The following is a 21,252-nucleotide window of genomic DNA, read 5'->3' as shown; positions in this document are numbered from 1 at the left end:
TCAGCAAAACAGGCAGCTGTGCTGGGAAGAGCACAGCAAGGAAGGGTCAGAGGAGGCTGGAGGAATGAGTGGGTACAACCAAAACATGCTGAGTCTTTAGGAAGGATGGATTTGAGGCTGGCAAGGTGGCTCAGCAGGTAAAGGCACTTGTCACCAAGTGTGAGGACCTGAGTTAGAGCCCCAGGACCTACATAGTGAGAGGAGAGAAACACATACACACACACACACACACACACACACACACACACACACACACACACAAACACATGAGTCTCATGTGTCCCAGGCTGGCCTTGAACTCACTGTGTAGCTTACTTCTTGCCCACCTCTCTCTCACAGGCATGTGCAATCGTGTCTGGGTCAGAAGCTTGGATTCTGGGCCAAGCGTGATGGGAGCCCCTGCGAGGTCTTGAGCAGAGGGACATGATGTGAGCTACATTTTAAAAGGCTCCCTGGCTTCTGTGAGAAGAATAGGACATGAAGGAGCTAAGATGCAGCTAGGAAAAATAAACATCTGCCAGAGGGTACAGCCGAGGTGCTGGGAGCGTGCTTGCCTGGGATGCATAAGGCTCAGGCTCCAATCTCACGGCATTGGCTGGCCATGGTGGTACAAATAGTTTATCCTAGCACTCGGGGGAGAGTCTGAGGCCAGCCTAGGCTGTATAGTTCCAGGCTGGCCACAACTACATAGTGGAAACTCTATCTCCAAATAAAAAAAATAAAATAAAAGGGGTGCAGTTGGTCTAGATTAGGGTGCCTGTGGTGGAGGTGGGGAGAACAGGTTTAATATTCTTGGCTCCCCATCACATATTATTTAAAATATTACCATCAGGTGACCATGGCTTTTCTTTGGGAAGAAATCTTGGGTAGAAAACTGGATTATGTGGCAAGAACAAAGAGCAGGGATAACAGGGCATCTCTGAGTTGAGCAACATTAAACGCGCCCCTTGGGGATCAGTGTTATTTAACGTTTCATAAATGATTTTTAAGAAGGAATTCTTTAAGGCGATTCAAGGTACACAGATTATCCTTTCCTTTCCAGGTAGTAAAATGTCAAGTCCACAGGGACATCTAAGCCAGGCCCCTTACTAAGAGCTTGTGGTCCCAGTACATAGGAGGTGGAGGCAGTAGGATTAGGAGTTCAAGGCCTGCCTAGGATACATGATGCCCTGCCTCAAAACAGTGATGATAAAAACAGGGAGTGTGGGATGGCGGATCTCAAATGTCAACTCGATGAGACTCAGAACCTGGGGGTGGGTGGCGGGGATAGGCCTCTGGGCATTCCTGTCGGGGGTTATCTTGGGCTAATTAAGGCAGGAAGAGCCACTCTAATGATGGGTGAAGCCATTCCCTGGGGTAGGGTACTCTGTTGTATAAGAAGGAGGAAGGGGCCTGTCTCCCTCTGCTTCCCAACTGTGGCTGTCATGTGACCCATTGCCTCAAGCTCCTCCTCCGGGGCCTCACTCCTCCTCCGTGATGACGGAAACCTGGAACTGTGAGCCAAGAGCAAGGTTTTTTTTTTTCCCTCAAGCTCCCTCTGCCAGGTATTTTATCCGGCAACAGGAAAAAAGTGACGAAGGCGGGGAACAGGTGCCAGAACATGTCTCAAACCACGTGAGCCAGCTGCAAAGCGGACCTTGTCCTGCCCGGCGGCCACGTATAAGGTGGCTTATAGGGGAGAAGACGATTTGGATGTTGGTTTTAAGATCGTGCGCTCTGAACTGGCAGCTGGCACCAAGGAAAGGAACTAGGAGGTAAAGAAAATTATCCTTCAAGATGTCAAAGGCGCTGGAGAGCTGGCTCAATCGTTAAGTGGACGCATGAGGACCTGAGTTTGGATCCTGGGCATCTGTCTGTAACCTTGGTACTAGAGGGAGGGGTGTGGGATGGAGACAGATGGACGATGGACGGACATCTCACTGGCCCAATGGACAGTCTAGGCAATCTGTGTGAACTTCAGGCTCAGAGAGAGACCCAGGCTCAAAGTATGGTGTGATAGCATAGGAGATTGACCGTTGGCCTCCATATGCATGTGCCCCCACACGCATGTTCATTCCTACACACGCATAGACAGACATTAGCGCCCCCACCCCCCCATTCTCCCTGAAGCAGGAGATCTGCTATGCAGCTCTAGCCCATGCCGGCCTTGAATTTGCCGCTCTTCCCTTTCCTCAGTCCCCAAGCGCTAGAATTACAGCCAGGTATCACCATTCACAGTGTGACATTAACTCCTTGAAAGTCGACAAGGCCAGCAAAAGTTCATTTAGAATAAAGACAAAGGGGGCTGGAGAGATGGCTCAGAGGTTAAGAGCACTGGCTGTTCTTCCAGAGGTCCTGAGTTCAATTCCCAGCAACCATATGGTGGCTCACAGCCATCTACAATGAGATCTGGTGCCCTCTTCTGGCTGCACCCTGCAGCAGGCTGCAGAACACTGTATAAATAATAAATAAATATTTTAAAAAATAGAATAAAGGCAAAGGACCCTGGAGAAATGGTTCAGTAGTTAAGAGAACTGGCTGCTTTCCCAGAAGACCCAGGTTCAATCCCCAGCACCCACATGGTGGCTCACGACTATAACTCCAGTTCCAGTACATTCATATAGGTAAAATACTCATATACATAAAATAAAAATAAATACATATAAAATATCAAGAAAGAAAGAAACAAACAAGCAAAGGCAGACAATAACATTAGTTGCAACAAGACTAGAATAGTCTTCTCTTGTACATTACCCTGAGAGTCAAATGACTTTGCTCGAAAAGGATCATTACAGATGGGTTTGTTGGCAGCTGACATGCCCTCATAGAAAGAAGTGGGGAATGGAGAGGGCCATGGGACCCTGTCCTGAGGGTCCAGATAATCCTCCCAGTCACTTGTCTAAAGTTCTGCCCTAATTGAACATGGCTTTGAGGTCTTGGAGAAGGGCTCTACATGGGTGAGTATCCATGTTCCAAGGGTCGCCCACGCTCCTGCCTATCACCCCTCACACGCTCTGAAAGTAAGCCTAATAAGCTCATTGGTTTCCCAAGGTGAACTTTGGTGGAGTCAAACTTTTGTTTGTTATTGGGACCTAGGAGGAAAGGCATGGACTGTTCAGTTCCCCAACCCCCCACCCCAAGAAAATTCTCTCCCCTTTCTTAGGGGTTGGTGTGCAGTGCTGGCAAGTGAGATGACAGAAAAGGCCGGGCGGTGGTGGCGCACGCCTTTAATCCCAGCAGAGGCAGGCGGATCTCTGTGAGTTCGAGGTCAGCCTGGTCTACAGAGTGAGTTCCAGGACAGCCAGGGCTACACAGAGAAACCCTGTCTCCAAAAAACCCAAAACAAACAAACAAACAAACAAAGATAAGCTGCAAGTCTATAAAAGAATGAAGGTTCAGTAGAAGTGGGCTTTTTCATACAACCCTATGATTCTTTAACAAACTGTTCATTTTTATTTATGTGTGTGAGTATTCACCACACGCATGTGATAGCCACAGAAGCCAAAAGAGGGTGTCAGATCTCTGGACCTGGAATCACAGGCAGTTGTGAGCCACTTGTGGTGGGTGCTGGGACCTGAACTCAGGTCCTCTACAAGAGCAGCACATGCTTTTAACCCCTAGGCCATGTCTCCAGGACCACAATTCTATTCTTTTAAAATTAGCAAAAGAAGCTTGAAAACTGGAAGCAATATCCATGTAGGAAGATATTGCTGCAGAACATACAAAAGAAGGTCAATTTTAGGATTCTCCAAAATGTTAGGCCAGCGAGATGGCTCAGTGGGTAAAGGGGCTTGCTGCCAAGCCTGAGGACTGGAGTTTGATTCCCTGGGACCTAAACGGTGAAAAGAGAGAACTGAATTCTGCAAGTTGTTCTCTGACCTCCACACTTCACACACACACACACACACACACACACACACACACACACACACAAATAGATGTAATAAAAATAAAAAAACTTTTCAATATTTAGAAACCCTAGGGTGGTAGTAGAGGGATGGATGGGGTGGGCAACTTGTGTATGTCCTCAGTCCCTTGTCTGAACAAAAACTTCTTTGGAGCAGGAAACACCCTCCCTCCATTTCCCCCCAAATCGCCCTAGGACAGAAACACTCAAAAAAGAGGAGTCATGAACATGACACCCAAAGGGGACAACATACATGCTAAAGATGGATCCCATTTTGAGTCATAATTATATTGAAAATTGAATCTAAAGGGGGAAGACTTCTTTCTTGTTTGCTTGTTTTTTGTTTGTTTGTTTTGTTTTGTTTTTTGTTTTTTTGTTTTGAGACAGGGTTTCTCTGTAGCTTGGGAGCCTGTGCTGGACTAGCTCTGTAGACCAGGCTGGCCTCCAACTCACAGAGACCCGCCTGCCTCTGCCTCGGCGTGAGCCACCGTCGCCCGGCGTGGGGAGATTTATAACCGGTTAATAATGGGAGTTAAGGATACTGGGAAGGGGTACATCTTTCATCTTCTTCCTTGGTGCCATGGAGATGCCCGACATCCTTAGCGGAAACGGTACCTGGAAATCTGAATTAGGAGGGAAAAGTACTATTTCCTAAGCATGATTTCTCAGTATCTGGATCCTGGTAACCAGGAAGAGTGAGACCCGAAGGAGGGATTACATCACCTTGAAGCACGGAGTTCAGTTAGCACAAGAGAGGGAGGTTCTGATGAGCCAACTGCTCCTCAGCCAACAGTTACCCACCCCGGGCTACAGCCAAACTCTGAGACCTTAGGATCTTAAGGGAACGAGGGGGAGGAGAGTAACAACCCTGGGTACCGTTGAGTTGGGAGGCGTTCAAAAGCGGTCTACAGTTACCACTTACTAGTAGGTTAAAGATAAAGATATATAAATGTTACGGTATCTCCTTACCCCCCGCGCCCACCCCACAAGAGCCCCAGGACCTCAGCCCATCAAAGGCAACAGTCTCCTCCCCTGCCCAATAGGTCTTTGTTATTTACCTGCTTCTCGGCTTCCACTGAGTAGGAACTTTCAGCCCCGCCTTCCTGCCCATCTAAGCTCCGCCTCCCCGGCCCACCTGTGTGCCCAGCCCCTGACGTTGCCCGCGGGGCTTCAGCGGCCCGCAGGATCCCGGATCCTCATTGGTCCATCCGTCCACCGGCCTGCGCAGCCCACCAATGGCAACGGCGCTGGGCGGGGAGAGGCGGGGGGTTGGGGGGAGTGCCCACATCCAAGATGGCGCCCCCAGGAGCTGGGAGCGGGTGACCGGCGGCGGGGAAGCGGCCTGGGCTGGCCCTGAGATTGCGGGGTCCCGGGGGCCTGTCGCGGGGCGCCCCCGTGACCCACCGACCAGGCCTTCCCCCCGGGCCGGAGCGATGGCCGCCGAGAACAGCAAGCAGTTCTGGAAGAGGAGCGCCAAGCTGCCGGGGAGGTGAGCTCAGGACGCTGAGGGGAGTGGGGATTGGACCCGAAGCCTTCCAGATCCTGGTCCCTGAATCCCGCGGACCCGGGGCGCCCCCCGAGGCCGGAGGGCTGGTGCCGGGGTCGTCCAGGCTGGAGCAGCTGTCTCTCAGAGGGGCCTGGCCGGCTTGGGTGTGGGGTGCAGACTGGGGTCTGGGGGCGGGGAACTTCAGCTGGGAGGTGTCCGGGGACCCGGGTGTGGGGGGCAGTGCAGTTGGGTGAGTTGCCGCTGTCAGCCTGGCCTTGGAGGACCACCTGCACAACCGCTTCCCACTTTCTACACAACTCCTCAGGGGTCACCAGCAGCATGGGTGGCTGCTTGCGTGAGGGTGGCCCCCCCCCCCCGGCCACCTTGGTCCCCTAGCCCAGCACGCTCCTGTCTTCCCTTTGGACTCCCCAGGGGTTCTGGTGCGAGAGCCTGGGGCCAGGTCGGCAGGGGTGCGAGCCCGGAAAGTGAGGGGAATACTCTAGCCTGACCTTACTTTGCCTTGAGTTGGCCCTTTCTCACTAGAAATTAGTATAGGGTGGTCACAGGACGGAGAGTCACTCCTGGGCGTTCTCCAATCACTTGTGCAAGTCCAGTTTAACCTCTTCCCCCTGAGAAGTACTGTTCTTTTTGTGCAAGTGCATTGGATTCTTTATTCCTCAGTGTTGCTGGAGAGCAGGCCTCCCAAGCTACTTATTAAGTTTTTCTTTTCCCCTTCTTGGTTGTCTGTTGACTTCGTGAGCAATCGTCCGTCCGTCCGTCCGTCCGTCCGTCTGCCGTTGGTTTACTGGTTCAGTTTGTTTGGGGTGGTGTCCTCAAAAGTGAAAGGAGTTTGTGTTTCACTAGTGAGTTTAAGATTTCTGCCTGCCCCGGGCTGCTTGGTGTTAAAATGTGTTCGTGTCCGCCGCATGGTCTCTCTCCTGATTGATTGACACATGTCTTTTCCTTCAGGTGCAATCCTGTGACCTCCTCCCGCTTCCCTCTCTCCTCTCCTCTCCCACTCTCCCTCTCCACCCCTCCTTTCCCCACTCCCTCCCTCCCCAATTTTCTCTCTCCTCTGTTTCCTCCTTCTGTTCCTCTCTCCCTGTCTCTCTTCACACTGGTCAAGGCAAACACTCTCCCACCGAGCTACAGCCCCCACGCCACCCTCTTCTTCAAGCAAAAGAGAACTAAGAGTCCAGTCCGTATCCGCTGTGGAACTCATTAGACACGTGGAGAAGGTTTAGGAAGCAGATTTTAGCAACACATAGTCATATAATACCAGGGGAGGCAAAGGTAGCATCGGATTAAAGTGCTGTGGGGGTACGGTGTCACACATTGTCACACAGTATATGGTGACACTCTGGGTTTTTAGATAAGCTTCACTTCCTGCCACTGATTTCTTTTCCTTTCTGCTTGTCTGAGTTCTCCAGCTGCGTCGACGGTTCTCTGTGAGTTTGCTAGGGAGGGATCATTACATTTTGATATCCTAATACAATAATCAGTGGAAAAATGGCCACACCGGGAAGCAGTGGTGAGGACAGTGGGGGATGGGTGGTCTTTGTGCCTTCAGACTGCCGGATGTGGTGCATGAATGGTCTTGTGTTTTCTTTATTTCTTCTACTGGAAAGTACTACTTTAAATAATTCAAATATCTACTATTTTATCTGTTGTGTGTATGTGTGTGTGTGTGTGTGTGTGTGTAGATGTGTGCATGCCACAGTGCTCATGTGGAGTTCAGAGGACAATTTGTGGGGTCGGTTCTCTGCTTCCACCCTGTGGGTCTTAGGGATCGAACTCAGGTCACCAGGATTGGCAAGTGCCTTTACGTGCTGAGCCATGGTTTTTGTTTGTTTTGTTTTTCAAGAGAGGGTTTCTCTTCTTTGTCCTAGAACTCACTCCGTATATCTGACTGGCCTTAAATTCAGAGATCTGCCTGCCTCTGCCTCCTGGGTCCTGGGGTTAAAGGCAGGTACCCCAAAACATTACCTTTGCTAGATAGGAAGACTCTTCAGGTCTTTCAGATCTCTGGCTTCCTTTCTCATTTTGAAACAGAGCAGTAGAGGCAAGAACTTTGGAGTCCAGATTATTATTATTATTGTTGTTGTTATTTAGCTTCTCTTAACTGTATGACTGACAATCTGTCTAGACCTCAGTTTCCTAATCTATGAAATGGGGAATAAAAACGCTTCCCTCAGGGTTACATGACGACTAAATGAAATGCCGTTTGTAAAAAACCACAACTGTTTATTTCATACATTGTACTTGCTCCATAAATAGTCATTATTAATCGACTGTTGTTAGAGCAAGTAAACATTTAAAAGGATGTTTCTCAGCTCCCCACAGTATTAGTTGTTTGTCTTGTTTATTATTGAGGCATAAAAATGTTGCCATGATCCGTAAACATTTTTAATACCTGCCCAGTCAGGAAGTATGGTCCCCTGTGCACTCAGAGCAGAGCGCCCCAAGCTCAGGGCTGTTGAGGAAAGCTGGTGCTTTCCCGTAGATGGTGCTTTGCCTTCAGAATAGAGCTTTGACACCTGAACTCCCGTGAGTCTGTCTGGAAAAGAGAACGGTTCTCCTGGGCCGGCAGATGAATGTGCGTGTGCAGGGTGCCCAGCGGAGTAGAAGTGGAGCTGCTTCTCTCTTCTTTACAGTGTGAAAGGCCAGAGGAATTCAAGCAGCGGCGGTTACTTCCAGTTTCTATAATCCGATGGGGGACTTGAGTGACAACAGATAGAAAGTTTATTAGAATAGCCCAAATAAAAACAAACAGAGCATCCTTCAAAGTTTCCTTGTTTGTGTTGAGACGGAGTCTCACTGTGTAGTCCTGCCTGTCCTGAAGCTTACTGTGTAGACCAGGGCTAGCCTTGAACTCACAGAGGTCTGCCTGCATCTGCTTCTCCAGGCCTCCCACTATGCCTAGCTCTTTAAATATTTTTAACATTTTATTTTGTTGTGTATGAGCGTTTGCTGTGCATGTAAGTCTGTGCACCATTTGTGTGCCCGCGGTGCCACTGAAGCCACAAGAGGTCATCAGATCCTCTGGGACTGAAGTTATGGACCCCTGTGGGACCCTGTGACCATGTGGCTGCTGGAAATCAAACCTAGGTCGCTTAAGAGCAGCCAGTGCTGCCGGGCGGTGGTGGTGGTGGTGGTGGTGGTGGTGGTGGTGGTGGTGGCGGCGGCGGCGCACATCTTTAATCCCAGCACTCGGGAGGCAGAGGCAGGCGGATCTCTGTGAGTTCGAGGCCAGCCTGGTCTCCAAAGCGAATTCCAGGAAAGGCGCAAAGCTACACACAGAAACCCTGTCTCAGAAAAACCAAAAAAAAAAAAAAAAAAAAGAGCAGCCAGTGCTCTTAATTGCTGACCATTTCTCTAGCCCCGAAGCATTCTTTTTCTTTCTAAAGATTCATTTATTTATCATGTATACGGTGTTATGACATGTATGCCTGCACACTAGAAGAGGGCATCGGATCCCATTACAGATGGTTGTGAGCCACCATGTGGTTGCTGGGAATTGAACTCAGGACCTCTGGAAGAGCAGCTAAGAGTCAGTGCTCTTAACCTCTGAGCCATCCCTCCAGCCCATCTTTTCCTTTTTAAAAAAAAATGTTATTGAGATAAAAAATTCACTCTTTTTTTAGATTAATTAATTAATTAGTTAGTTTATCTTACTAAGTACCCTTGACTGGCCTGGAACTCACTATATAGACCAGGCTGGTCTCAAACTCGTAGAGATCCACCTGCTTCTGCCTTCCAAGGGCTGGGATTAAAGGTGTGCACCGCCAGCCTTGGTTTCTTCTAAGTGTCCGAGTGTTTTGCCAGCATGTATGCCTGCACACATGTGCATACCTGGTGCTGGTGGCAGAAGTCGTAAGAGGGATTGAATCCCCCTGGAATTTGAATTACGAAAGCTGTCATATGGGTGCTGGGAACCAAACTTGGGTACTCTGCAAGCGTGATGGGTGCTTTTAAGTGTGGAGCCATTGTTCCAGCCCCAAATTCACTCTTAACTATATGGTTCAGTGGTGTGCAGGGAATTGGTCCTGAAGGTAAATGTTTTTGGCCATCCATCACCACTTTTTGTTTTGTTTTGTTTTTCGAGACAGGGTTTCTCTGTGTAGCTTTGTGTCTTTCCTGGAACTCACTCTGTAGACCAGGCTGGCCTTGAATTCACAGAGATCCGCCTTCCTCTGCCTCCCGAGTGCTGGAATTAAAGGTGTGTGCCGCTGCCACCACCCGGCCAGAATACTTTTTAAAAGGTTTATTTATTTTTAATTTATATAGATGAGTGTTTTGTCCGCGTGTGTGTAAGTGAATCATGTGTGTGCAGTACCTGCAGAAGTCAGAAGAGGGCGCCAGATCCCTTAGAACTGAAGTAGCAGGTGCTTGAGAGTGCCACTTGGCTGCTGCTGAGAACTAACCCAGGTCCTCTGCAAGAACAGCCAGTGCTTAACCACTGGGCCTCCTCTCTTGTCCCTGATTTCAAGGCATTCTGAAAAATATTTATTTTTAGACATTGTCTTATTATGTAGCTCACTGTGTAGCACAGGCTGGCCTCAAACTCACAGAGATCACCTGCCTCTGCCCCTGAATGCTGGGATTCAAGGCATGTGCCACCACACTCAGCTTAGGTCACTGTGTCATTGTGGGCAGATAAGCAGCATGCACCACTGTTACAGAATGCAGTCTCTTTCACCTGGTTGCCTGGGTTAAAATTCCAGTTCTGACACTTTCTAGCTAGGTGACCTGTCTCAAAAAACTAAAATGAAGGCTGGAGATGTAGCTCAGTGGTTGACCTTGAGGGTCAGTTCCAGCATCAGGGAAACCCATTCTAGCCAACCTGAGAAAGTGGGTGACTTGGTCCTGTGCCTTCAGTGGGTATAGGACATTTAAAACTCTCCCCCACTCCCACTTTTGTTTACTTAGTGTCAGGAAGGTGACCAGATATTGGGACAGATACCTTTCTCACATGTGTTACATGTTGCCAAACCCTGCAGGGCCACCTCTGAGTTCTGGGAAGACAGGTGTGGGAGTCGAGTTAGTTGTTCACAGCTAAGCTGCTCACAGTGAGCCAGGTAGTGAGGCCTGAGCTGGCAGGGAGTAGGGAAGAGCAGTTGAGTTCAGAGCCAAGAGACTTGCTGATCATCCAAGGAGGGAGTAGGTGGAGGGAGGAGGGGTCACTCCCAAGTACTGATCTTCAGAGAAGAAGCCAAGTGAAGCGGGCAAAGGCGCTACCGCAAAGCCTGAAGACCCGAGTTCAATCCCCAGGACTTCCATGGTGGAAGGAGAGAACTGACTACCCAAACTGTCCTCTGGCCTCTCTATGTATGGTGTGTGTGGGGGGGTGCACACGACATAATAAAAAATAAGTCAAGTGTCTTAGTTTGGGTTTCTGTTGCTGTGAAGAGACACGGTGACCTCAGCAACTTTTATAAAGGAAAACCTTTAATGGGGCTGGCTTACAGTTCAGAAGTTTAGTCCATTATCATCATGGTGGGAAGCGTGGCAGTGTGCAGGCAGACGTGGTGCTGGAGAAGGAGCTGAGAGATCTGCGGGCAGCAGAAGGAGACTGGGACACACTGGCAAGACTTGAGCTTCTGAGACCCCATGGTGCCACATTTCCTCCAACAAGGCCACACCCACTCCAACAAGGCCACGCCCACTCCAGCAAAGGCCATGCACACTCCAACAAGGCCATGCCTCCTAATAGTGCCACTTCCTGTGTGCCACGCATTCAAACACATGAGTCTATGGGGCCATATCCATTCAAACCCCCACATTCCACTCCCTGGCCCCCATAGGCTTGTAGTCATAACATTATATGAAATGCATATAGTCCAACTTCAAAAGTCCCTGTAGTCTTACCATAATCTCAACAATGTGTAAAAGTCTAAAGTTCAAAGTCTCTTCTGAGATCCATTCTCTTAATTGTAATCTCTTATAAAATCAAAATAAAAAGCAGATTAATAGGTTTTCTGTACCTCGATAGTTTCTCTGCTACTGCAGTAAGCCAGGTCAAGCTGAATTGAAAAAGTAAAAGCAACTCCCAAGGCCAGAGAAGCCACATGGGTGAATTAAAGCAGGGAGATTATATAGGTTGTAGGCAAGGGGTGATGATGTGTCTGCCACAAGCTGGGTTTGTGCCCAAGTATGTTCAAAAGCTGACCACTTTAGGTCGGGACTTGGGTGGCTGGCAGCCTCAGGGGAGGAGCTGCCATAGCCACCAAGAATACAGGACTGGGCTTTTTGGTGCCTTCCCTTTGTTGGAGATTCTCCCAGAGGGTGGGGTTTGGAGAGAGAGAGAGAGAGAAGAATGAGGCTTTCCATATGAAGCAAGAGTGAGCTGGAGGTTCCAACCAAACACAGATCACATATTTCCAACAAACAATGACACAGGATATACATTACCGTTCCAAAATGGAGGAAAGGGAGCATAGTGCGGAAACACTGGACCAAAGAAAAACCAAAAACCAGCTGGGCAAACTCAAACTCTGCACCTCTGTGTCTGATGTCAAAGCACTCCAGATCCCCAGCTCCTTTCACCAACCTTGGTTGACGGCAACACACTTCTCTCTTGGGCTGGTTCCACTCCCTGATAGCAGCTCTCCTCGGCAGGTATCCCATGACACTGGCATCTCCAGCATCTTGGGGTCTCCAAGGAAGTCCAGGCTTCTCCTTCACAACTTCACACAAGGGCCTCTCTGGGCCTCCATTCAGGGACACCCCTGACACACACCTGGCCTCAGCAGCTTTCCTCAGTTGTAGAGGGAGGTTCCATAACCCCTTTCTTCTGTCCTTGACTCTAAGACCAGAACCATGTGGCTGAAGTTGTCAAGTCCTGCTGCTTGCTGAGGCTGGAGCATGGCCCTCTTGTTCAATCATACCTTCACGAGCTTCTGTTTTCAATGGTATCCTTCACTGCCTAAACTTGTAAACTTGGCTGTCCTAGAACTCGATCTGTAGACCAGGCTGGCCTCAAACTAGTGTTGAGATTAAGGACATGCACCACAGTGCCTGGACCTAAGCTGTGCTTTGGTTCCTTTTCACAAGTTGGAAGCTTAGCTGGGTGGGATCTTGCCCTGAGGTCACCTCTCCCTTTATTCCATGTAACATCCAGCTTTTCTTTAATCTGTTTATCTTCTTGAACGTAGGATTTAGCTCTATTACATTTTCTGGTGCCCCCTCTCTCCTCAATCTGTACATTTTGTAATTTTTCCTTGCTCAGTTTGTTCTTTTTCATTATAAATCTTCATTAATGTTAACGCTAATGTTCACACAGCAGAGTCTATACTAGGCTGCTTTGAGATTTCCTCTGCCAACGGAATTAATCCAAAGCTCTTCACTTTAGCCTCAGGCAGACTCTTCAGACAAGGGCAAAAAGCAGCCACTTTCTTTACCAAAATATCACAAGAATACTCTACAGGCAACATATTAAAATTCTTCTCTTCTGAAACTCTTGAGCCAAGCCCCCACAGTTTAAATCGCCCTCAGCACCGCTGTCCTCCATGATCCTACTAGTATGCTCACTAAGCAATGCTCAAAACATTCCCTTGCTTTCCTAACCCCAAATCCCAAAGTCCAAATTCCTCCAAACAGAAACATGGTCAGGCCTATCACAGCAATCCCCCAGTCCCTGGGACTGACTTCTGCCTCAGTCAGTGCTCTATTGCTGTGAAGAGACAGCGTGACCACAACTCTTCCAGAGGATAACATTTAATTGGGGCTGACTTACAGTTCAGAGGTGTATGTAGTCTTTGAGGCAGAAAGCACTGTTGTGTGCAGGCAGACATGGCGCTGGAGAAGGAGCTGGAGTTCTACCTCTTGATCCTCAGGCAGCAGAAGGAGACTGGGACACACTGGCAAGACTTGAGCTTCTGAGACCTCAAACTGCTCCCCCCTCCCACACCTCCTCCAGCAAGGCCACACCTCCTAATAGTGCCTCTCCCTGTGTGCCAAGCACTCAAACACATGGATCTATGGGGCCATTCCTATTCAAACCACCACATCAAAATGCTGAGCTCCGCCATACTTGATTTCCTTATCAATGGAATGAGGCTTGGATTGAGTGAGCTGTAAGGTCTGGACCAGTTCTGAAGCTGATCATTGCATTCACTCATCAGCTCCCACTCACCAGGTGTGATCGCTGAGCAGCTCTGGGGCCAGGGACAGAAGGTAGGCTCTTCTGTGCCTGGGTGAGCTGCCGAGTGTGGGAGAAGTACCAGATGCTAGAACCTGAAGCTAAGACGCTTTAGATAAGAAAAGTGAGGCCAGGGGCCTGGAGAGATGCTCAGCGGTCAAGAGCACTGACTGTTCTTCCAGAGGACCTGGGTTCAATTCCCAGCACCCACATGGCAGCTCACAGCTGTCTGCAATTCTAGTTTCAAGGGACCCAGCACCCATGGCAAAACACCAATGCACATAAAATAAAGATAAATAATTTTTTAAAAGTAAGATCTTAAAAAAAAAAAAAAGCAAAAGCAAAAACTGAGGCCGATGGGGAGGCCATGGAGCAGACTTGAGGACTCCTTGCCCCAGAGCTGTCCCTGCCGGTGCTTCTCACTCTTCTCTGCCCTGGTTGGTATGAGAGCAGCTTCTGCAGTCCAAGGAATGTGGACACTTGTCATGAGGGTATAGGAGAGACAAAGAGGGGAACTGGGTCACCCCATATGCTTATCTCCAGGCCTGCTGGAACAGCGTCTCTTTCCTTTAAGCAAAAAGCTTGTTAGTAACTTTTTTTTGAGGTTTTATTTATTTTTATTTTCTGTGTATGGGTGCTTTTCCTATGTGTGTCTGTGCACCACGTACATGCAGTGCCCATGGAGGTCAGTAGAGGGCATTGGATCCTCTGGAACTGGAGTTCCAGACAGTTGTGAGCTACCATGTGCGTGCTGGGATTTGAGTCTGGATCATCTGGAAGAACCGCCAGTACTCTTACCAGCTGAACCATCTCTCCAGCCCCCGAAGGCTTGTCAGTCAGCGAGGGCTGGGGGTATACCTCAGTTGGTAGAGTGCTTGGGTAGTGTGCAGGAAGCCCTGGGGTTAGCCCCCAGCACCACATAGAGCCATGTGCGGTAGCGGTGGTGGTGGTGGTGGTGGTGGTGGTGGTGGTGGTGGTGGTGGTGGTGGTACAAGCTTGTAATCACAGCGCTGGGGAGGGGAGGTAGGATGGTCAGCTACATGTGGAATTAGAGATCACCCTATGCTACATGAGTCTCCAAAACAAAACGAAAGTCACTGGAGTCATTATTAGTATTAATAGAAGTTAAGGTGCTAGCCCCCACTGTCTGGAATCTTAGAATTTGTGTGGTGGAGGCAGGAGGATCAGGAGTTCAAGAATGGTCTGGATTTTGGGGGGAAAAGTTGTTTTTGAGAAGTTGAGGGGCTTCGGATGAGGTGGTTTGCCCACACTGGGTTCTGCCCCTACACTAAAAAAAGAAAACATTGAGAAGAGTAGCCAGTCTTGAAGTTCAAGGTCACTGGTGTATTTTTAAATAAAATCTCTCCCTGTCAATTTGGTCATTTTTCATAGCATTTAGGAATCTGATAGGAGACTAGTATAATGGCTGGAGTTTGCCCGGGTAGGTTTATTACATCCCATTTGGGACTTGGGAATGTTTTTGCTGGATAAAGTAAATGACTGGTAAGTACTGAATTCTCGCCGAAACAGCGAACTTTGGGGTCTGGAAGGTTTCCATGGAGCATCCGTGTAAATGAGTCCTGTTGCCAATGTCTTGGCATTTAAAACAGACAGCTCTGCTCCAGTGTTTGCTCAGCTTCCGTGTCAGCACCACACACCTGCTGGGTTTTCCCACCAAAGCTTTCCCACTGCTGCAAGTGGGTAAGACACCTGGCAACACTTTCTGTGGGTTTGTCTTCTCAGCACATGGCAGAGGCTAGCCCCTTGGCTTCATGATGTCTGTCAGAGCGTGTGTGGTGTCCTCCAGGCTGCAGCATGCCAGTCTCTGGCTTTCAAAAGCTTTACTAGAGAACAGTTAGCTTAAGCAGAGCCCAGGTCTGTGAGTTCTGACCTTACCCACTCGGGACAGTAAACACCTGCTGGTGTGTGCTGCGTTCTACCACGGCGTGAGGGAGCCACAGACAGAGAGCACATCTTTCCAGAAGCTGGAAATCTGCTCAGCACTGGTGCTTCTCCTGCTGAAGATCAACAAGTGACCAGCTTTCCAGTTTTTCCACTAAGCAAATGTCACATTTGTAATCAGATAAAGTGACCGTAGAGCTGGGCGGAAACACGTGGCTCAGTGAAAACAGCCAGGTGTGGAGGGATCCTGCTGGGCTGGACCTGGAGCTCATGTTAGGGTGCTTGTCTCTGGGAGCTGAAGCCCTTGATCTCCCAGCATCACAAGAAAAAGAGGAGGAGGAGGAGGAGGAGGAGGAGGAGGAGGAGGAGGAGGAGGAGGAGAAAGGAGACACATAGACATTAATTAGGTCTAGTGATTGGGCTCAGTGGGAAAGGGACTTGCTCCCACACTCCCACAGACCTGACAACCTGGCTTTGATCCCTAGAACCCATGTTGGGAGGAGTCATTCCTGAAAGCTGTTCTCTGACCTCCACCCACGTGACATGGCATCTGTGCTTACAGGCAAAATCACACACACAGCACACAAACAGTGAAGGAAAGAGATCAGTGAAAGGAAGGGTGGGAATGGACCGGAAGGTCCCCGTGCCTTAGGGACGGCTAGCTTGTAGGGAAGGAAGGACTGCGGCAGAAATCAGTGGTCTCCTAATGACCTGTGTTCCTCAGGCTGGAAATCTGGCAGCTGTTAACATGAGGCCAGACCCTCACTTCATGGGTGTTTATTATTTTTTCCCTGTACTTTGCTTTTTGTCTGAAAATGGTGATAAAATGCTTTTACACTTTGAGCAAAAAGAATTTTTTTTCCCTTTGAGGTAGAATCTCATACTGTAGTCTAGGATGACTTGGTGTACTCCCTGTAGCCAAGGCTAGTCTCAGCTTCCCAAGTTCCAAAATTACAGATGTGTGCTGCTACCAACCCCGACCCCCACAATGATGAATGTCAATTTAAATGTGGAATGAAGGGGTTGGGGATTTAGCTCAGTGGTAGAGTGCTTGCCTAGTCAAGCACAAGGCCCTGGGTTCGGTCCTCAGCTCTGGAAAAACAAAAGTTGAGTGGAGACCAGCTTTCCCTGGCATTGAGTGTGGGGCTCCCGGGGCCTGGTCGGCATAGGCTCACAGGTGAATTATTATACTAAAATTTTTAAAAAATTATTTCGTGTGTATGTCTGGGACAGAAAAGGGTGTCAGGTCTTCTGGGAATGGAGTTTTGAGCTACCATGTGGGTGCGGAAAACTGAACCTGTGACCTTTGAAGAGCAGCCAGCACTGTGAACCACTGAGGCATCTCTCCAGCCCCTCACAGTGAATCATCACGTCAGCCAATGGGCACCTTTGCTCTCTCCTACTCTACACTCTGTCTTTGTCCAGCCCAGCAATAATCTTGGTTTCTTCTCCTTTTCTAACTCCCCACCTGTCTAGTTGAGGTTCAGCCAACTGATTTATTATACAAAGTATCCCTGGTTCAGATACATCATGGTCTAGTTCAAGAACACGCTAACAAATTCAATTGGGGCTCCAATGCCTCTGCTGCTGAGGCTCATCATTTATCTCAGCCTTTCTGGCTACGCCAGCACATCAGCCAACATCTTTGAAAAATAGTCTCCTGGAGCAGAAGAGCCTCTGGCCCTCAGGCCCGTACAATTAGGTCTCCTTTTCTCGAGAGGTTCCGAGCATCTTCCTTTTTTATCCAGTCAGCTAACCTAACTGGCTTGGTGGGAGCCTCCTGCCTTTTCTAGCATTTAATGTTTGACCACAGAGGGCTTTGGACTTGAGAGTTCAAGTGCTGGAGTCTAAGAACTGAACATGTTAAAATGCAAACCCATGAGCCCCTGGGTCTCCGTGGTTAGGTTTTACTTTTTGTTTTTGTTTAAGCCTCCCTCTCTCCCGCTGTGAGCCAGACTTTCCTGGTGTTCCAGTACCTCTGGGCTTTTTCCTGTCCTTCTCCTCTGCCCAGGAAGTGCCTGGAACACTCTGGCATAGCCTTTCAGGGCTAGTGCTTCTGTGGCAGCATATAGGATGAATCACTTAGTAATCTTCCAGACAGGTCCAGGGAGTTAACATTCTCCCAGCTGAAAAGGGCCAGAATGTCCAGAACTCAGATTCACAGGGGAGAAGATTCCCTCTGAACTAAAAGAAACAGTGTGGACAATTTGTTTGAAACTGTCACAATGATATCTACCATCTATGCTTCTCTAAAAAGTAAGAATGATATCATGTGGAAATGATTGGCCGGCCCACATTCTTATTTGAAAGCATCTTAAGGATTTCCTCTGTCACGAGCAACAGAAATCTGAGTGAACTTGGCTGGAGAGAAGGCTCAGTGATTAAGAGCATTCACTGCTCTCACAGAGCGAGTGCCTGGCCTCACAACTGTCTTTAACTCAAGTTCCAGAGGATCTTATGCCCTCTTCCGGCCTCTGAGGGCACTACATGCACGTGGCACATGCATGCTCACACAGGCACACACGCAGGCACATGAATAAAAATAAGTAAGTCTCAGAAAGAGACTTGGTTCTGTTTCCTAAACATTAGGTGAAGATTAAACTGTACACAGAGAGGGAGGAAGCGAGCCAGGGTCTCTTGGCAGTGTGTGCTGGGTTGAGTTCTCATGTGTGCGGGCCCCACCCACAGCCTGCTCACCACCCGCCGGGAGCTGAGCCAAGCCTCTCACCACTGTCAGGATTGCTTGGTTTGTGTCTTGTCAAGGTGGTACCTCCAGAAGCCACTAGGGCAGAAAGGCACACAGGCACTCCCTGAAGCCTGCCCTGTTCTGCGGCCTCACCATCCAAGTACTGCTACCGGTGTGTCCCTTGTATCATAGATACAAATATGTGAACACATCTTAATTTTAATAGTTTCACGAAATATATGGAGTCCTTCCGCTACAGTTTTGCATCTGTGAGATTATTCTCAGTTGTCAGCGTGACCACATCTGGAGTCAACTAAACCCAAATGCTAGGTACACCTGTGAGGGTCCCCCCCCCTGCTTTCTTTCCTCTTTTTTGGGGGTGGGGAGGAGGTCTGGCTTTGTTTGTTTGTTTGTTTGTTTTGAGATAGGTTTTCTCTGTATAGCCTTGACTGTCCTGGAACTTGCTCTGTAGACCTCAAACTCAGAGATCTGCCTGCCTCTGCCTCTGCATGAACACCTCCGCCTAGCTGCAACTTTTTAAAAAGTTAAATCATTTGAAGGGAGAAGACCCACTTACATTCCTCTCTCATGCATTGCATCCTGACTGCAACATCCCCCCTCCACTCCCCCCAGCTCCACTTCCTCTCTTCCCCGGATCCACTGCTTTTCTGTTTCCCTTCAGAAAAGAGCAGGCCTCCCAGTGATATCTGCTGAACACATGGGAACAAGATGCAATAAGACCAGGCACAAACCCTCATGTCAAGGCTGGATGAGGCAATCCAGGAGGAGGAAAAAGATCCCAAGAGCAGGCAACAGAGTCAGAGACAGCCCACTCCCAGTTAAGAGTCGCACAGACACCCCAGGCTAAACAACCATAACACGGGACCTAGTGCAGACCTGTGCATGCTCTGATTGTGTCTTCAGTCTCTGTGAACCCCAGGAGCCCTGCCTAGTTGCTTCTGTGAGCCATGTTCTCCTAGTGTCCTCAACCCCTCTGGCTCCTACAATTCTTCCTCCCCTCTTCCTTGGGGATCTCTGAGCTCTGCCTAATGTTTGGCTGTGGGTCTCTGTATCCGCTCCCATCAGCTGCTGGAGGAAGCCTCTCTGAGGATAGTTGGGCCAGGCAGCAGTCTACCAGTATAGCAGAATATCCTCAGGAGTCATGTGATGGACTTGTCGTTTGGCGGGGTGTGGGTGGTGTTTGGTTTTACCCTAGTTCTCTGAGCCATCCACCTTCCAGTTCCTGGACATCCAGGCAGTGTCAGGCATGGGCTCTTGTAGATGTAACCATCTTGTTAAAGGGGTCAGAGCAATAGCTGAGAGCTGAAAACCTTACCCTTCACTGCTGCTAAGAGGAGAGGCTTCTCTTGGTTCCAGGATCTTCAGCCTCCTCCCTCAGCCCCGCCTTATAAGGCGTGACCATTACCGAAGCCTCAATGGGGGTTGGAACTTCCAGGCCAAGGCTGGGATGGCTACCCACTACAGGCTTCCTCGTGTGGCTTGGGCCTCAAGTTCGACCAGTCATTGACAGACTGCTCTCACAGGCTCTGAGCCACCGTTGTCCCAGCACATTTTGCAGACTGGACAGGTGTGGGTTGAAGGTTTTATGGCTGGTTTGGTGTCCTGGCCCCACCACTGGAGCCTTGCCAAGCACCGGAAGATGGTTGGTTCAGGCTCCATATCCTCTATGACTATGAATCTTCCCTATAGTCACCCTCATAGGTTCCAGGAATTTCCACTGTACTAGTTTTCCGCATCTCCCCTAGATACCCCCGATTCCAGTTGTCTCTCCCTGTGCTCACTCCCTCCATCTGTCCCTCCCCCACCTGATCCTTCCTGTTCCCATCACCACCCGTGTAGCTCAAATTCTAGATGGTCTTAATAATAAAAAGCCAGAGTCAGATATCAGGGTGAAAGCTGAAAGATCAGAGAAGCCGAACAGCAGCCACTAGAGAGACTTCTCACCTCAAGCAATCCTCAGCCTGAAAGGGCGAGCTCCTGTCTGCACCCACCTGATATTCCTGTTTCCACCTCCCTAGTGCTGGGATTAAAGGTGTGTGCCACCATGGCCTGGCCTCTATAGTTAACCAGTGGCTAGCTCTGCCCTCTGATCTTCAGGCAAGCTTTATTTGTTCGAACACAAACAAAATATCACCACACACACCCACACCCAGTACACCTGAAAAATCTCTTTCTCCTTCCCAGGGAGATCCATGCATGCCCCCCTAGGTCCCTCCTTGTTGCTTAGCCTCTCTGGGTCTGTGGATTGTAGCATGGTTATCCTTTACTTAATAGCTAATGTCCACTTATTAGTGAGTACATACCATGTTTGCCTTTCTGGGTCTGGGTTGCCTCTCTTGGGATCATTTTTTTTTTTCCTAGTCCCATCTATTTGCCTGCAGGTTTCATGATGTCATTTTTTTCTAATAGCTGCGGAATACTCCATTGTGTAATAATATACCACGTTTTCTTTATCCACTCTTCAGTTGAGTGACATCCAGGTTGTTTCCACTTTCTGGCTATTACGAATAAAGCTGCCAAGAACATGGTTGAACAAGTGTCCTTGTGGTAGGACAGAGTATCTCTTGGGTATATATGCCCAGAGTGGTATAGTTGGGTCTTGAGGTAGATTGAGACCTAGTTTTCTGAGGAATCGCCATATTGATTTCCATAATGGCTGTACAAGTTTGCACTGCCATGCGATGTAGGCGTTCCCCGTGCTCCACGTCCTTGCCATCGTGACTTGTGAGTTGTGTCGTTGGTCTTAGTCATGCTGACAGGTGTAAGATGGAATCTCAAAGCAGTTTTGATTTGCATTTCCCTGCTGGTTGAGGATGTTGAACACTTCTTTGTTTCCCGGCCTTTTGAGATTCCTCTGTTGAGAATTCGGGAAGGTCTACCTCCAGTCTGGTCCACTCCTGCTGCTGGCAGCCTGTAAAGGGTGTGGAAGAAGGAAGCTTGCTCTCTCTTCCTGCTTGCTTTTGCTCTGGCAAGCAAGGCCATTCCTTCACTGACAGTAGAGTCTACTTTGTGATGCTGGAGCGTTCTGAAGACCAGCTGAGACATCCAGCTGTGTGGACTGAACTACTGGGTCCTTGGCCCTCCAGTTGGTAGACAGCTGCTGTGGACTAGCTGGGCCACAGCCTGTAGCC

At 49.1% G+C, this 21,252-nt stretch overlaps 2 protein-coding genes across 2 annotated transcripts in view; one reads left to right on the top strand and one right to left on the bottom strand.

The window, feature by feature from the left end:
- The window catches only part of Tmem217 (transmembrane protein 217), a 25,954-nt gene extending 20,964 nt beyond the window's left edge, over positions 1-4,990 (bottom strand). The window contains exon 1 of the mRNA XM_036168453.1: positions 4,945-4,990. The gene's annotated coding sequence lies outside the window, so the exon portion shown is untranslated. The remainder of the gene's footprint in view (positions 1-4,944) is intronic.
- A 174-nt stretch (positions 4,991-5,164) lies between these two features.
- Positions 5,165-21,252, top strand: part of Tbc1d22b (TBC1 domain family member 22B) — a 61,533-nt gene continuing 45,445 nt past the window's right edge. The window contains exon 1 of the mRNA XM_036168137.1: positions 5,165-5,375. Coding sequence (XP_036024030.1) covers positions 5,320-5,375 — 56 coding nt within the window. The 5' untranslated portion in view covers positions 5,165-5,319. The remainder of the gene's footprint in view (positions 5,376-21,252) is intronic.

This window comes from Onychomys torridus, chromosome 18, assembly GCF_903995425.1.
Source record: "Onychomys torridus chromosome 18, mOncTor1.1, whole genome shotgun sequence".
Classification (NCBI taxonomy): domain Eukaryota; kingdom Metazoa; phylum Chordata; class Mammalia; order Rodentia; family Cricetidae; genus Onychomys; species Onychomys torridus.
The sequence above is the reverse complement of the archived record's forward strand: the minus strand, read 5'-3'. Positions and strand labels throughout refer to the sequence as shown.